The 16566-nt window shown below is 44.3% G+C and overlaps 1 protein-coding gene across 1 annotated transcript; it reads left to right on the top strand.

The window, feature by feature from the left end:
* The first annotated feature begins 973 nt into the window (after nt 1-973).
* Nucleotides 974-15218, top strand: FUCA1 (alpha-L-fucosidase 1). The gene is made up of 8 exons (XM_028738874.2): nt 974-1373; nt 4477-4611; nt 4743-4880; nt 7025-7130; nt 8556-8756; nt 10019-10209; nt 11471-11570; nt 14627-15218. Exons 1-8 carry the CDS (start codon nt 1000-1002, stop codon nt 14765-14767), a joined length of 1386 nt encoding a protein of 461 aa, XP_028594707.2. The 5' UTR covers nt 974-999; the 3' UTR covers nt 14768-15218.
* Nucleotides 15219-16566: the final 1348 nt, after the last annotated feature.

Genomic DNA, 16566 nt, shown 5'->3' with positions numbered 1-16566 from the left:
GTGGCGGCAGCGCAGCAGCAGCAGCGGGAGGCCCCATTAGCTAAAGTGGTGCTTCAGATAAGAACAGTTTCAGGTTAAGAACGGACCTCCGGAACGAATTAAGTACGTAACCAGAGGTACCACTGTACAACTATGAAATTCCCTGATCTGAACAACAAAAAAGAGACATTGCACATTCTTTTGTAATTCATGAAAATCTTTAATAAAAACTATTTCAAAAACAAAACAAAACCCTATGAAATTCCCTCCTGGGATATATATGTGTGTGTGTGTGTGTGTGTGTACACACACACACACATAGGCACTGAGGACATTGTTTCAGATGGCATTGGCAGAGACGTTGTGTGTTATAATAGTTTTAAGGTTTATGTGCTCTGAAATGGTATTAGTAAGCCAGTTGGATTTTTTTTATTGCTACTTTTATTTATTATACTTATGTATGAGGAAGTTGAGGCAGGATACATGATTCTCCCTCTTTTTTAATCCTCGCAACAACCCTTCAAGCTAGGTCAGGCTATGAGTTGGTGACCGGCCCAAAGTCATCTAGTGCATTTCATGGCTGAGGATTTGAACTCGGATCTGGTACTGCAGTCAGTGCATCCGGCTTGCCTTTGGAGCTATCATTATGCGACAGCTTTCCCCCCCTTTTGACTGCTGTTACGCCTTTCTATCTTAACCTCGTATGGAAACCGCCTTGGGAAAGACTTCCGTCTAGCGAGTCTTCTAAAAAAAATGAAGTACTGGTCAAGCCACACCGCCCATTTCCTTTCTCGAGACCCACGCCCTTGGGAAACTGCTTGAGTTCCGCTCCTGTCGTTATAATATATGCCACTCTCACTCCCTCGCACTATCAGCTGCTCGCTTTCATCCCCCGGGCGGGTCGCGCGCTTATTATGCATGATTTGCATATGGGAGCGAGGCTGCGATTGGCCGAGGGAAGCGCTTATTGGCGCCAATCGGCGAGCGCCGTTGTGAGCGGCGATTGCTGAGGGGAAAGACATGGAGACGGGCCGGGGGCTTTTCCTGCGGGCGGCGGCGGCGGCGTGGCTCTGCTTCGTCGGGGCAGCCTCTGCCTCGGCGCCCCCTCAGCGCTACACCCCCGACTGGCCCAGCTTGGACGCCCGGCCGCTGCCGGGCTGGTTCGACGCCGCCAAGGTCGGCGTGTTCGTCCACTGGGGAGTCTTCTCGGTGCCGGCCTGGGGCTCCGAGTGGTTCTGGTGGCACTGGCGGGGCGAGAAGCAGCCCGACTTCGACCGCTTCGTCCAGGCGCGCTTCCCGCCTGGCACCAGCTACGCGGACTTCGCCCCCCGCTTCACCGCCCACGACTTCCAGCCCCGACAGTGGGCGCGGCTCTTCCAGCAGGCCGGCGCAAGGTCAGCAGCAGACGGGCGGAGCGGGCAGCAGAGGCCGCTTCTGCATAGCGGCCGGCCTGGGGCTTAGCACGACTGAGCAGTAATAATAATAATAATAATAATAATAATAATAATAATAAAATAATTAATAATGGTGTATAATAATCCATGTGACAAACAGCACAGCGAGGACTGTGTTAATCGCAGTTGTTGTTATGAATTTCCCGCCCTTCACCCTAAGGTCCCAGGGTGGGCTACAACATAAAAAAACCACAACAAAAGCAGTTTAAAACAACAGTCACAGAAACAATATCAGGAATATATATATATATATATAGCTGTTAAAATGAAAACGCATTGAATGATATCGGATCTTATTAGGACTTTGTAGCATTTTTGCAACTAAAGATGGATGAATAATTAGCATTGTTACAAGTGGAGGTGTACTTTATAAAGAATTATGTGCCTTACCTTATCCTTTGTACGCTTAGCTGTAATAATGCTGTTTTTAATAATTTGGTATGGAATGCTACTGGCCTTGTAACTGCATAGTAGTGTTTTCTTTTTATTATGTGGTTATGCTGTGTATAATCTGTTATTTGCATAATGATGTAGCGCATAGCAAAGTATTCCTACACAGCATCTTTGGAAAGGATAATGCTGCGCATAATTCATTTAATTTATGTTACAATATTTTTTATTGCGTGGCATTTTCATTGTTCTGCGATGGATAAAATACTCTTGCATAGAAAATTATTGTTACTACACACCATTGCTCTTTCATAATATAAATCATTGCAAAACTATTATAGCATTCATAATTATTAGGATATAGCTATATTTTCTAGGCTTGAGTCTAGCTTGAGTACAGTCTTAACCTGCAGAAGAATGAAGGTGTTGCACTGAACTGTGTCACTTCCTCTTCCAGCTTTACCTGGAGATGCCAGGGAATGAACTTGGGATCTTATGTCTGCAAAGCAAATGCTCTGCAAAGCTATGGCCCTTTCCTAAATTCTGTCACAGCATCACCCAATAAAATTGACATGCAGTGGATTTTGGACGTACAAAAATGTAAAATACATACTAAAACACATAATTAAGTTTTGAAATTTCCTGCTGAAAGATGTGGCAATGAGAAAACTATTGCCTTCAGACATGTCCTGTTTGGGGACTTCCCAGAGGCATCTGGTTGGTCATTGTGGGAAACAGGATGCTGAACTAGATAGATAATTAGTCTTATCGAGTTGGGGTGCAAAAGGTTTTGCTGTAGTCCTCCCTCAGTCATTCAGTTCTTGACCAGCTAGCACACCCTATCTCTTGGTGAGGCTCCTTACGAAGCTGGGCTAGCCATTTTCCAGACATTGCTGTTGGGATGATCTAATTTAAAATTATAGGCTTATTGAGGAAACACCTCAAAAGGTATGTGCCATACAATTGTATCCAACTGAGTCCTACTTCGGGGGACGCGGGTGGCGCTGTGGGTAAAAGCCTCGGTCCCAGCGCCTGCCAACCTAGCAGTTCGAAAGCACCCCCGGGTGCAAGTAGATAAATAGGGACCGCTTACTAGCGGGAAGGTAAACGGCGTTTCCGTGTGCAGCTCTGGCTCGCCAGAGCAGCGATGTCACGCTGGCCACGTGACCCGGAAGTGTCTCCGGACAGCGCTGGCCCCCGGCCTCTTGAGTGAGATGGGCGCACAACCCTAGAGTCTGTCAAGACTGGCCCATACGGGCAGGGGGGGTAAGTCCTACTTCAAGTAGACCCATTGAAGTTAATCGAATTAAGTTATGTTCATTATCTTCATTGAGTCTGACTCTGTCGGAGTAGCATTGTCCTTGATTTAAAAGGACTTATCCATAGAATAAGGGACACAGGTGGCGCTGTGGGTTAAAGCCTCAGCACCTAGGACTTGCCGATCGAAAGGTCGCGGTTCGAATCCCTGCGGCGGGGTGCGCTCCTGTCGTTCGGTCCCAGCGCCTGCCAACCTAGCAGTTCGAAAGCACCTTCGGGTGCAAGTAGATAAATAGGGACCGCTTACTAGCGGGAAGGTAAACGGTGTTCCGTGTGCTGCGCTGGCTTGCCAGAGCAGCGATGTCACACTGGCCACGTGACCCGGAAGTGTCTGCGGACAGCACTGGCTCCCGGCCTATAGAGTGAGATGAGCGCACAACCCTAGAGTCTGTCAAGAATGGCCCCTACGGGCAGGGGTACCTTTACCTTTACCTTTATCCATAGAATAGAATACAGTAAAGGGAGGGGGAGGGATACAAAAAGAAGTGGAATGGGGAAGTCAATGCAGAAGTTACAAGAGGTCGAAGATTTTGGGGAAGAAGTTCAATCACTCGCAGAGAGGAAGAGATAGATAAGAAGGGGCCAGAGTATGAAAATAAAGAAAGAAAAGTAGTAACTGGACAAAATGCAGGGCAATGAAGAAACAGAAGCCAGCAAAACAAGAAATGGAAAAAACCCAGCTGTACAGGCACCAGAAATAAGAATGGAGGAGAAAGGGTGAATCTGAGTGTACAAAGAGAATTTCAGTCATCAAACTGGGAAAATAAAAGAAGAGATCTGTGTTTTTGCAGAAGATAACAGAATACACGAGCAATAGTTGTTTTTACAGTGTCTTGAAGAGTACTGTACACGGAGAAGGCAAAATAGAAACATTACTATAGTGTCTTTCAGGCCAACTTGTTTATTAAGTATTTGTCCTAATTTGGTTGCAGGGAGATTAGATGCCATTGGCTATTTAATGAGCATTCATTCTGATTTGTTCGTGGGGTGGTTGAATGCCATTGCATCAAAGCAAATGTTATCCCAACTTTCCAGTTCATTTTCCTGTCGCTTATCGCAAAAAGTCAGACCTTTGGGGGAAGCGGATTTGCTGCGAGACCTCCCAATCAGCTATAATTGTACAACCTGAATTAGCTGGTACATGATTGAATCTCACATGAAATTAGTGACAGTCTGGAAGTGCAGCCAGAGTGAGAGAAAATGAAGTGATTTAACAAAGTTGGGAAGGCCCATCTTGGTCTAGTCTCTCCAGCTCTCACCTACCCTCCCTGTTAGATTTGGGAATATTGTTGATTAATTTTCTTCCCTTCTAATCCTGTGTCTTTGGTTCCTACAGATATGTGGTGTTGACGACAAAGCATCATGAAGGCTTCACCAACTGGGGGTCCAACGTGTCATGGAACTGGAATTCGGTAGATACGGGGCCCCATCGAGACTTGGTGGGTGAACTGGGGGATGCTCTCAGAGAAAGGTATCTATGTGGGTTAACAAGTGGGGAGTGGAAGCTTATTGCTGTGCAGGGTCCTGGGCTTCACAGCCTTCTGCTGACATCCAGACCTATCTAATTCTATTACTGTGTTTCCCCCTTTGTTTAATCTTTAGGAACATACACTATGGACTGTACCACTCCCTCTTTGAATGGTTTAACCCGCTCTATTTATTGGACAAAAAAAATGGCTTTAAGAGTCAGTTTTTTGTCTATGGCAAGATCCTGCCTGAGCTTTATGAGCTTGTCTTGAGGTAAGATTGAACAACCTCCACTTACATGCTTGCTCCCTAGCAAGCGCCATTGAACAAAGTGTATGGGGCTGTATAAAGTTACATAGGCCGCCTCTGCCATAGTCCCAACATTCTACCACCATGTTTCCTACATTGAAACCATGACTTACCGTAAATTTCGCTCCATAACACGCACTTTTTTGCTCCTAGAAAGTAAGGGAAAATGCCTGTGCGTGTTACGGAGCGAATGCACTGGACCGGAGCCGTGGCTGCCGTCAGTCAAGCAAAGCGGGAGCCGCTTGCAGGGCTTTGCACGGCTCTAGCTTTGCTTGCTTTACAGCCAGGAGGAGGGGCTCCTTTGCTTGCTTTAAAGCTACCTACGGAGGAGCCGGGGAGGAGGGAGGGAAGGAGAGCCATGGCAGCAAAGCGGGCAGCAGCCGCTTACACGGGAGGAGGGACAGACGGGAGCCATAGCGAGCCGGGAGAAGGCAGGCGGTTCAAAGCCAGCAAGCGCTTTTAAAGTAGCCAGCAACAGCTGCTGCAGCCTCAGCTAGCAAAGGTCCGCACGCTCTCTAAATGGAGCAGTGAGGCTGCAGAGGGACAGGAGGGCTTGGATCAGGAAGGATAAAATTTAAGCAACCAGCAGCAAAAACAAAAAACCAACCTGGAGCTCTGAGCCACGAGAGCAGTGAAAACCAGGAAGTAAAAACAAAGGCTATCCCCCCCGCTTCTCAGCTGTTTTCAGGCAGGATAGATTTGAGCATTGTCTGGGTCCTAGTGCCCCTACCGCTTTTTTGTGCTCCATTCTATTGCTGCTGGTGGCTGCTTATCACTCAGGCTGCAAGGAGGAGCGCTTTTACACAGCTAATGGCGAATCCCCTGCAATCCAAGTCCTCCTCACTTGCTCAAATCTATTCTGCCTCAAAACAAGGAGCAGAAGGAAAAGGCTGCAAACTGTTAAATGGAAAAAACCCCAGGCACAGGGCAAATACCTTAAGTATACCTTTAAAGCAACAGTGTTCTTTCCCTCCCCGCTCAGCTCACAGAAAAGCTCCTTCTCCACACACCCCACACGTGCTCCTTGTCCATTGAGTGCTTTTCCTTCCCTCCCCACTTAAAACGTGGTTACAAAGCACGGATCCACATGGATCCTCAGGATTTTTGCACTGGGTCACCCCAAACTCACCATCAGATCACATGTCTGTGGCCACAGCATGAACCAAAAAAATCATACATCTACTGTTTTGTTTAGAATATTTTTTTTTCTTGTTTTCCTCCTCTAAAAATTACGTGCGTGTTATGGTCAGGTGCGTGTTATAGAGCGAAAAATACGGTAGCTATGAAATCTCAAATGGTTCACTGTGTGTCCCCTTAAACTACCTTGGTGGGTTGTTATGAGGATGAAATGGGTAAGTTCATATGCAGTGTCCTGGTCTCCTTGAGGAAGGGCAGGATATATATGCCAGGGCTATATATGCTTTTATTGTTTTGATAGTCTTAGAGGGGGAAATAGCTGGGCAAGCCGCTGAAGCGCTTCCTCTTAGGCCCTGTCATGGTTACTTATTTAGAAATGGTAGCCAAGCTTTGCCCCATCCCCTTCAGCTCTTTGTAGGCATGTTTACTCAGATGGAAATCGTACTGTGTTCAGTGGGGTTTGCTCACAGGTAAGGGTGCATTGGATTGTAGTCTTAGTGAGTGTAAAGGTCAACCCCTTTTGTTTTGCCCACAGTAGCTTCCAGAATTTCAGCAAACAATGCTGACAGACTTTCAAGCATATCTTTACAGACGAGAGAGCTAGGAACATTAAAAAAACAAAAAATACCACTCAAGTTCTGTACCTGGTGTCCAATTTTATGCTTTATGGAACTGCAGTACATATGCAACCCTATAACATTGTCATTTCTAAAACATGTTTGTAGTGCACAAAGAACTCCGGTTTTGTAATAAGAATGTAGGTTTCTTGCATGCAGACCACTGGCACAATAGGCTTCTGTCCACCCGGTCATTTGTAGACAAGTGCAGTTAGCACACTTGGTGTAGAAAGGTGGGGTATAAATTGTTGTAATACATTTACAAAATAATTCAATACCATAAGCAGCTATTAGTGGCTCATCTCTGCAGAAAGACCAACTCGGATTTATGACGCAATGGTACTTCCATCTTAGATACAAGCCAGATCTCATTTGGTCTGATGGAGACTGGGAGGCACCAGATACTTATTGGAACTCAACCTCTTTCCTCGCCTGGCTTTACAATGACAGTCCAGTCAAGGTATCTCAATTTCCTTCATGTTTACTGATCAGTTAAACAGGTTAAGAACTGGGTAGTCTCCTTGTTTGCATTTGAGATGAATCTCTTAGAATGGTTTCTGGTATATGGGATTGTCATATTTTTTGTGCTCCTTTGTAAGTTCTGCCCCTTTCCCTTTCCTCCGGGGTGAGATGTATTAATTGCTTCTGATGCAGGATCAGCTTATGGTTATGATTATATATGTGTTGCTTTATTATACCCAAAGGTCTCATGGCGGTTTATAAACAAATATTTAAACCTACAACTACAATAACTAAAAAAGATCACACTATGTGTCCCTCCAAGAGTGCACTTCCTGCCATAAAATTAATCACACACAATCACTGTAAAACCATAAGCAGCTAAAAACCTTCCATTGAGCTAGCGAGAGAATGATGTCAGTATTCAAATATTGGGGTGTACAGTATTTTCTTAAAGCAACCAACCCGACAGTGAAAAGATGTTAGATTTGCAGCCAGGTGCACCTTTCTGGGGAAGGTAATCCAAAGGCAGAGAGCCTCTAAGAGGAAAGGCACTTTCTCACGTGGTGACTCTCTGCACCACCGTTGGAGATGGTATTCAGAAAACGGCTCCAGAGATGACCAGGGGGTTCTGAGGCAATAGAGTGTTCATCCATATGACACTTTATAGGTTAAAATTAGCACTTTGAATTTGGCCTGGAAATCAGCTGAAAGCCCGTACAGATGGCTGGCGTTGTTATTAGATTATTCATCATCCCAGTTCCACTTATAAATATGGCAGCCAGATTTTGCACCAGCTGAAGTTCATGAAGCCTCTTCAGAGGTAGCCCCACATATAACACATTATACTAAAGCATAGGCAGCGTATCCCCATCCAGCACCCTCATCCAGTCTGTCACTGCAACCAGGCAGCTGAATGTGTGTACAAACTCATCTGAAAGGCATTTGCTTAAGGTGAGATGATACAGAAGTTCCATCAGCAGTGGCTCATTCCCACATGCAGATTGCCACCCAATGCTGCAGTCATCTGGGAATGGGCAGACAACAAGCCAGGATTCTGTGACATTGAAACTAAACTGTAGCAAAGTCTTTTTCCTCACTGCACTGTCAGGGAGCTGGGTGCAAGCCCAAGCCTTTGTTAAGGCTCGTTCCAGCTCAGGCACAAGTCATGGTTTTGTGTGAATGAGGCCACTTTCTTCAGAGTGCTAACAGGGATTCTACAGCCATCTATAGGGCCACGTTTTGCTGTCCCCGGTCTTTGATCCAAAGCAAAGTGGACGAGCAGAACACACTGGATACTTCCATTTTTATCCTGAAACATTAACCTCTGTTTTATCTGGAGGATTTCACACACACCTGTAATTATTGAAGATTGTAGCATAAGGAAAAACAGCTGCAGTTTTTTCATATGAATCTCTCCCTCTAGGATACTGTAGTGGTGAATGATCGATGGGGCATCAATTGCTCTTGTCACCATGGAGGTTTCTATAACTGTCAAGATAAATACGAGCCTGGCACTCTGCCAGACCACAAGTGGGAGATGTGCAGCTCTATTGACAGAAGATCTTGGGGGTATCGAAGCAACATGCAAATCAATGAACTCATGGATGAATCCAGCATCATTCAGGTGAGCACTTTGAAGTGTAAACAAAGGCCAAGGATTGGCCATCCAGCAATGATGTTGCAAAAGCTTGCAGAGAGTTGCCTGGAGGTTGCAACAGCCGGAGCAGAGATTTGAATTGAGCCTCATCTCTAGTTAAAGTAGGCCACATTCTTTAGGAAAATGCTAGATACTTTTGTACTTCAGCTTAAACACATGTAAATGGTGCTGGACAAGCTCAGTATCTTTAAAAAAAAAAGGCTTTTTCAATCTTTCCCAAACCGACTGCCTCCTACAACCACAGAAGAATACCTGAAAAGAGAACAAACCATGCAAAACCATAAGCATTCATCCTGTTTGTTGACTTTTGAAGGGACTGCATAAGATAAAAGGCGAAGGAGAGGATAAGAACTGGCATGAAATGCCACCACCACACCTGCTCAGACAGGCCCTTTTCCTTCTTCCCAACTTACACTTAAACCTCCCCACAAATGTTGGAGGCATCAACATGAGCATGCAAGATATTTATGTTCGGTGAAAATTTCGCTTTGTACAGTATGTTTATCAGAGTCAGTTTGTTGAAATTACTGCAAGAGCAGTAGGATACATTCTGCAATGTGAATATTTTGCTATAATGTTGGATACTTGTGAGGTTATGGAATTTCCTAAGTCTTTCAGGAAAAAGGAGGCAGGTATTTGTGGGTTGTTCTACAGCAGGGGTGGCTGATGTGTTGGACTGCTACTACTACTACTATTAATATTATTCTTAACATTTGTTAGTTGCTTTATCTTGCCCAGTGAAACCCAAAGCGACTTACGAACAGACAGTAAACATAGATACATTAAAACCAAGAGGAAAGAGAAGGGCATTAAAACATCCCATTCACTTCTAAAAGGTCACAGGGTAAAGACCTGTTTTTGCCTGGCACTTAAAGATATGTAGTGAAAGTGCCAGGAGAGCCTCCCTGGGGAGAGCATTCCACAAATGGGGAGCCCCTGCAGAAAAGGCCCCTTGTCATGTTGCCACTGCCCAGACCTCTAGCAGAGAAGGCACATGAAGAAGGGCCTCAGAGGATGAGTGCAGGGTCCAGGTTGGTTCATATGGGCAGAAGCGGTCTTTGAGGTATTGTTGAACATGTTATCTCCCCTGTTCTAGAGTATCCTTTCTCAGTGTAAAGGACTGAACTAGTTAAACAGGCACTTGCAATTTTATTGCTGCTTTGGGGAATGACTTTCTTTCTCTCTTGACTTAAAAATGTGTATATGTTCTGCTTCTGTCTTTACCACAGGAACTTGTGCAAACTGTGAGCTATGGTGGAAACTATCTTCTCAATGTGGGACCCACAAAAGAAGGGGTGATCGCTCCAGTCTTCCAAGAGAGGCTCCTAGCCCTTGGGAAGTGGCTAGGCATTAATGGGGAGGCCATTTATGAATCAAAGCCATGGAGAATACAAAAGGAGAATTGCACTTGCAGCACATGGTATGGCAAAAACTAATACAAAAGTGGGCTTCTTCTTAAAGATTCAGGGAGGTAGCCTCTAATGCTTCATCTATCTGTAGTTAACCATTATTTGCATAGCAACAAGAGGAGATGTCACAGTGTCTTCATGGATATTTGGTTGCTGCATTGGCCTTAATGTGATGAGTAAACTGTGTTAGAACCTCTTTAGGAACGAGCACACTTACACAAAATTCCTTTTGTAGTATCTTACATGAATTCAGGTGTGAACTAAGATCTAGTCTCTATAAGCCTTTATTACCTAGACACTATTTTACTGAGGTAGTAAGAAGGGCAAACCTTTTGCATGTGCTGCAGTATTTCTAAGGAAACTGAAATGCAAGAGGCCTCACCTTAGAAAAAGACATAAAGTATTGTCAATCACAGGTGACACAGGCTGTCAAAGTACTTGATTGGACTGCACTTCTCTGCTCTTTCAGCACCCAAAGCCCATGAAGGTTTGCTATTCATATTAATGCTTTCTTTTCTCCCTGTGTTTTGCTTTATTTTACTTAATGAGAAGGTTTGTGTTAGATTTAACATCTGAAACCACAAATGGCTTTGTTTTGTTTAAATGCTGGTTACACTTTTAAATCTTCTTGGTTGACTTTTTGGTATTTGCTACATTGGGGGTAGTTACTTTATTTATCTAAAAGATACACACTGTCATTTCACTAGTTATCTCCAAGGCAGCTTTTCGTAGATCACAGAATTGAAGAGTTGGAAGGGATCTTGAGGGTCATCTAGTTCAACCCTCATTCAATGCAGGAATATTTTTTGCTATTAAGAGCTCCCCTGCATACATCAGCTATGACATGGTGATGCGCTAAATCCTAAGTAGAGGGAGAGATGAGAGAATACCAATTCTGAAAGTCTTTCAGGAGCAGAGAACATTTGAAACAGAATGGCCCAGCATAGAACTCTAATGGAAAGTTTCCACAGGCCCTTGCCAGACCCACCTCCATGTTGGTGACGGCAGCAGTTGAAAAGCAAGGACAGACTGTCATGCAATGTTTGCTTTTAGGGGGTGTGAGTGTAAAGGTGGACTTTGAGGCTTTCATCATTCTTGGCCACGCAGCCACAACATGAGAAGGTGGAAGAAGCACTAGATCCCTGCAAACATCAGCAAGGGAAGGTATTTCCGATACAGATGTTCTGCTCCTGCAAAAGATGGATGCTTTTTCTTTGCTTTGGAACTTTTGTGTTTGTTTCCACAACTTTGCTTTGCTATATATTTTCTCAGGTACACTTCAAAGGGAGAAACAGTCTATGCCATCTTCTTGACCTGGCCAGAAAGCAGTGTGTTGATTCTTCCATCACCTGTCTCATCTGCAACTACTAAAGTAAGGAAAGAAGGGAAAGCAGGCCTGAAAATTGCATCTACTGGCATCTCAGTAATTTTTAACATTTCTTGAGCCTTTGTTATGCCAAAGAATAATTTTAATGGCTCTAGTAAGAACTTGAATATCCCGTATTCAATACGAATATGAAATTACCTTAGTCTGGCTATTGGTCTGTCTATACCAGGCATGACCAAATAAATGCCCTCTCAGTTACCTTTGCCAAGATACAGTAGAAGTTGTGCTGGATTTCGCTTGAAATGAAATGTACCACGGAATCTCCATATCAGATTCATATGCATATTTGCTCTGGAAAGGCAAAGTACCTGTTCAAGTATCACTTCATATTATCCATGTTCATGTGTTCCATTCATGGATACTGATTTCTGCTAAATGATGGCAACCTAAACCCTGACTGACCAAGAGGAGGCTAGATTGTTCCTGATCCTGAACGTGGCTGCTGGTGGTCTTGGGCAAAGCTCTCTCCTAGCTCTGCTTCTTGAGATCTTTTTAACTGGAAATTCCAGGAGTTGAACCTGCATCTTCACGCTGTTAGAGCACTTCCCCAGTTATCTGATTAGCTGGGTCTAACCTCTAAGGGGCAGGGAAAACTGCCCAGCATGAAGGCAAGTAGCTCCTTCCATCTCCCCCACCCCATGCACTGCTCTTGTTGCTCTTGCCCACTTTAGGGCTGCAGATTTGCTGGTCTTCCAGCTGGCTCCAGGTCACTATGATGCCCACACCAGAAAACGATAGGAGTGCATTGTTTGCATTTCCTTGTCAGTCACGTGCCTTCCTAAATTCTCTTCCTTTTGTGAGGAGGCCACAAATTAACACAGAGGTGTAGCCTCTGCTCCCTATAAGTAATGCAGTTGGGTGAGGTGGGCAGCAGGAGAAGTCGTAACTACAGTATAGGAAGGCAGCCTGTCACTGGTCAATCAAGTTGCTGAGTATTTCCAAGAGATTAATTTATTTGGGATATTTATAATTAGTCTGTCTCAGAAAGAGCTCAGGGTGATATACATCAAACCATATCAACAAAAATACAGCAAATATAACTAAAGCATATTCAAATGAGGGTGGAAATTCTAACAGCTAATTAAAACACATATATTGCTGCTCAGGGTAAATCTTCTAGTACCAGATGGCATAAATAAATTGAACTGAAATTCACTTGTAGAGGAGGTCATTCCAGAGATGTGGTCTTACCACAGATAAGTTCCTTCTATGCATCCCCTCAACCTGAATCCTGGCGGGGGATGTGAACAGAGCTGCTCCCTCCACCTCTCCACTGGCTGATCTTAAGATCAAGCTGTCTGGCATTGGAGGAGATGCTCTGGCAGATATTTGGGCCCAAAGCTGGTTAGGGCTTTTAAAGGTAAAAGGTAAAGGTACCCCTGCCCGTACGGGCCAGTCTTGACAGACTCTAGGGTTGTGCGCTAATCTCACTCTAGAGGCCGGGAGCCAGCGCTGTCCGCAGACACTTCCGGGTCACGTGGCCAGCGTGACAAGCTGCATCTGGCGAGCCAGCACGGCGCACGGAACGCCGTTTACCTTCCCGCCAGTAAGCGGTCCCTATTTATCTACTTGCACCCGGAGCTGCTTTCGAACTGCTAGGTTGGCAGGCGCTGGGACCGAGCAACGGGAGCGCACCCCGCCGCGGGGATTCGAACCGCCGACCTTTCGATCGGCAAGCCCTAGGCACTGAGGCTTTTACCGACAGCGCCACCCGCGTCCCGGTTAGGGCTTTTAGGCCATCTCTAACGCCTTGAATCAAACCTGGTAGCACACATGCAGGCAGTGTAGAGCTTTCATGGTTGGCACATGTTGCCATCTTGCTGCGCCATCTAGCAGCCGCAGGTTTTCACTCCTAAAATTGCCCTGTGACTCTTCAGAAAATTAGATTTCTGCAAATAATCAGAGAAGCTCCTCCCTTCAATAGGCAATTGTAGCTAGATACATGCCAGAATGTTCTGTAATAGACTTAAACAGCAAAATGCAATCTGAAAACAGAATTCACATCTTTAAATGCCATTTTATAAGAATGTTATTTGCTTCCTCTTGCATCCTGTGTATGTGGTCTACCCCGTGCTCTGCAATCACTTTTTACTTATTCATTTCTAACAAGAGATCAATCTATGCGGATGGATAATGTGTCCTCTTGTTGGGAAGGAAGCAGCGGTAGTTTTGAGCAGTAGTTCAGGCTACCCACAATCCCTAGACTCTTCAGGCCTTAAGCCAGTAAGCAAGTGCTTGGCAGATGTCTGTACCTTAAAGTTATTTTTTCTCATTATTGGTATTTTCTTAACTGCAATAAGCTTGATAAGGGCAGTCCCCTCCTTACAATCTTGGTACAGTTTGTTTTTACAGTGGTACAGTTTTCTCTTAAAGAGCACAGTGAAAACCTTATCCCTAACTGAAATTTGACATTTCCATACTCTTCCTCTCTTGGAAACTCTTACGAAGCAGAGGATATTTCTGAAATCATTGTGCTTTATTCTGAACATTCCTTCCACCCTAATTCTGAATGGTTTGAAGACAGTGAGTTGTTTAGTGCAATGGGGATCCTTCTTGCAGTAGCTGTTTATTTATATTTCTCATGTTTATAGCCCACCATTCCCCCAAGAAGCTTAAAGCAGTGTACGTTGTGCTCCCCCACTCCATTTTCTCCTCACAGCAACCCTGTGAGGTAGGTTAGACTGAGAGACTGTTACTGGTCCAGGATCACCTAGTGAGCTTCATGGATAAGTGGGGATTTGGACCCTGGTCACCCAGTCTAACACTAACCACTACTCTTCACTGGTTCTCCCCACGTGATTGACACACAGTACCTGCATTGGGCTCATGGCCCAGCTAGGATGCTGCGGCGGGGTGGCCATGTCACTGAGAAAAGATGTGCAATCATAATATACATTACTAGTCAGGTTATGAGCTGTTTGGTGGGTCCACATGTTCCGCAAGACCAATATGGAGATTGCTAGCTATGTGAACCAGCCTAATTATCTTACAATGTTTTTGTATAAAGTAACAAATTAACAACTTTTGTATCCTTGTTGTAGGTGACTATGTTGGGATTCTCTGAACCTTTGAAATGGCAGGTAGCCCCAGACAAAGGACTGAAGATCATGCTGCCCTCTGCTGTTCCTTCACTTCTCCCTCTGCAGCATGGCTGGACTCTTAAGCTAGTTGGAGTGGCATGATGGTGAAACTGGAAGGAAATTGAGGAACGTCTATTTCTCTCTCATTGACAAACCATTCAAGCTGGTGTGATTAGTGGCATGAATGGGTTTGAAATGGTGGGTGGTTGGGGCTTAAAAGATGGGACTGCAATGCAATGCAGTGTTTATGTGTTAGCAATCCTCAGGTGTTGCATTTCAGTAGGGAGAAACCGAAGAACGGGCACTCTCCCGGCAGGATTTAATTTGCCTGACACAAATGTCCAAAAGCACTCTGCTGTAATGCACTGAGCATCATTTGCACAGAATGAGAACTGTCTCCAGTAACTTCTCGGGAAAATTAGCTTGGCCTGTGGTGAGTTCCACTTCACTCACATGTTATGGGAAACTATACCTAGTGGCTAACTGAACACCAAAGTTATTGTGATCTTGGCCACTTAGCTTGAAATAAACTGTGATCCTTGACTTAGCATTACACCTGAAGCAGAAATTGTAGTTTGTTTCAGTCTCGGCATACCCTGATCTGTAGCCAAGGGTTGTCCTTGGCTTACTGATGATGCTTTGTTAGAGCAAAAGAAACTATGATTCCTGGCTTAGCGTTGCCTCCAAATCTGGGGTCATGGTTTGTTTTGCTCTAATTCTAAGCCAGGGATAATGGTTTGGGTCCACTTGCAGGAAAGGGACAAAAGCAGCTCTGAAAAGCACATTCCAGCAAACCATTACCTGGTATATTGTGACATGCAAACTTGGGCCATCAATTAGAGGCAAAATGAGCAGAGCTCAGCAATTGATCTCAGTTGAATTAGAGCAGGTCTCCCATTTATGTATCGCTTTACACAGGAGGAGTCACAAAGCAGTTTCCAGAGACAACAGCATACAATCGACAATAAAAAAAAAATATCAAAATGAAACAGATATATGAAGTATAAAACAAAATAACTATATTAAGTGTTCATTCACAAAAATCACTCAAAAACATGAATAACTGCCCCATCCAATAAGTATGAACACCAAAAATATATGTCCAAAACAAAAACCATTAGTATTATGAGGTACTAATTAGAACTTTGAAAGCTTCTGAAAAGTGTTTTGCTTGCAAGTGGAAAGGAGAGGCCTTATATCTAAGTTCACAAACCAGCAAAGTCCAATGGGAAGGAACACAGAATTAACTAGAATTACTGGTAACAAGCCATCAATACATCACAGTTGTGGGGCAATAGATAATTAAATGCCAGATTTTGGTGCAGTGATTTGAGGGGAACAAAACAACTTTGTTCTTGGAAGGCAGTGATGATATGACCTTCATGTTTTCAGAATTGTGTAAGTTCATCTCTTGCAAAAAGTGGAACGTGAGGCCATGTAGAACAGGGAAAGGACTCTCTTAGAATGGGTTTCAAGGTCTAGACTTACAAATCAATTAAGAATTCACTTGTAAATAAGAAAAGTAGCTGGTCCCTCACTTGCCTTTCTCATGCATTCTATTGATGAAGAGTTAATGCTATCTTGAAACATCCAGTTAATTTATATTGCTGCATATGGCATTAAGTGCCTTTTCCACAGGCATGGCTTGCAAAATTTAGAAACTTTCACCATTGGCTGCTCATCTCACCCCGTTTTTCCTTAGCTAGTCCCTTCTCTTATGTCAAGGGTAGCAAATCTGGTGCCCTCCAGATGTTGGACTTGAACATCCTTGACAACTGGTCATGCTAGCTGTGACTGATGGAAGTTGTAGTCCACCATCAGGAGGATACCATGTTGGCTAACCCTTCCATAGCATATAAACTTACCTTCTAAATGAATAAACATACAAGATGGGGAATACG

Source organism: Podarcis muralis, chromosome 7, assembly GCF_964188315.1.
Source record: "Podarcis muralis chromosome 7, rPodMur119.hap1.1, whole genome shotgun sequence".
Taxonomy (NCBI): domain Eukaryota; kingdom Metazoa; phylum Chordata; class Lepidosauria; order Squamata; family Lacertidae; genus Podarcis; species Podarcis muralis.
This window is presented reverse-complemented; position numbering and strand designations above follow the sequence as displayed.

Coding starts and splice junctions, on each gene's coding strand:
- FUCA1 (XM_028738874.2), top strand. CDS start 1,000: ATGGAGACGGGCCGGGGGCTTTTCCTGCGGGCGGCGGCGGCGGCGTGG. Junction 1,374..4,476: donor TTCCAGCAGGCCGGCGCAAG/GTCAGCAGCAGA, acceptor TGGTTCCTACAG/ATATGTGGTGTTGACGACAA. Junction 4,881..7,024: donor CTTTATGAGCTTGTCTTGAG/GTAAGATTGAAC, acceptor CTTCCATCTTAG/ATACAAGCCAGATCTCATTT.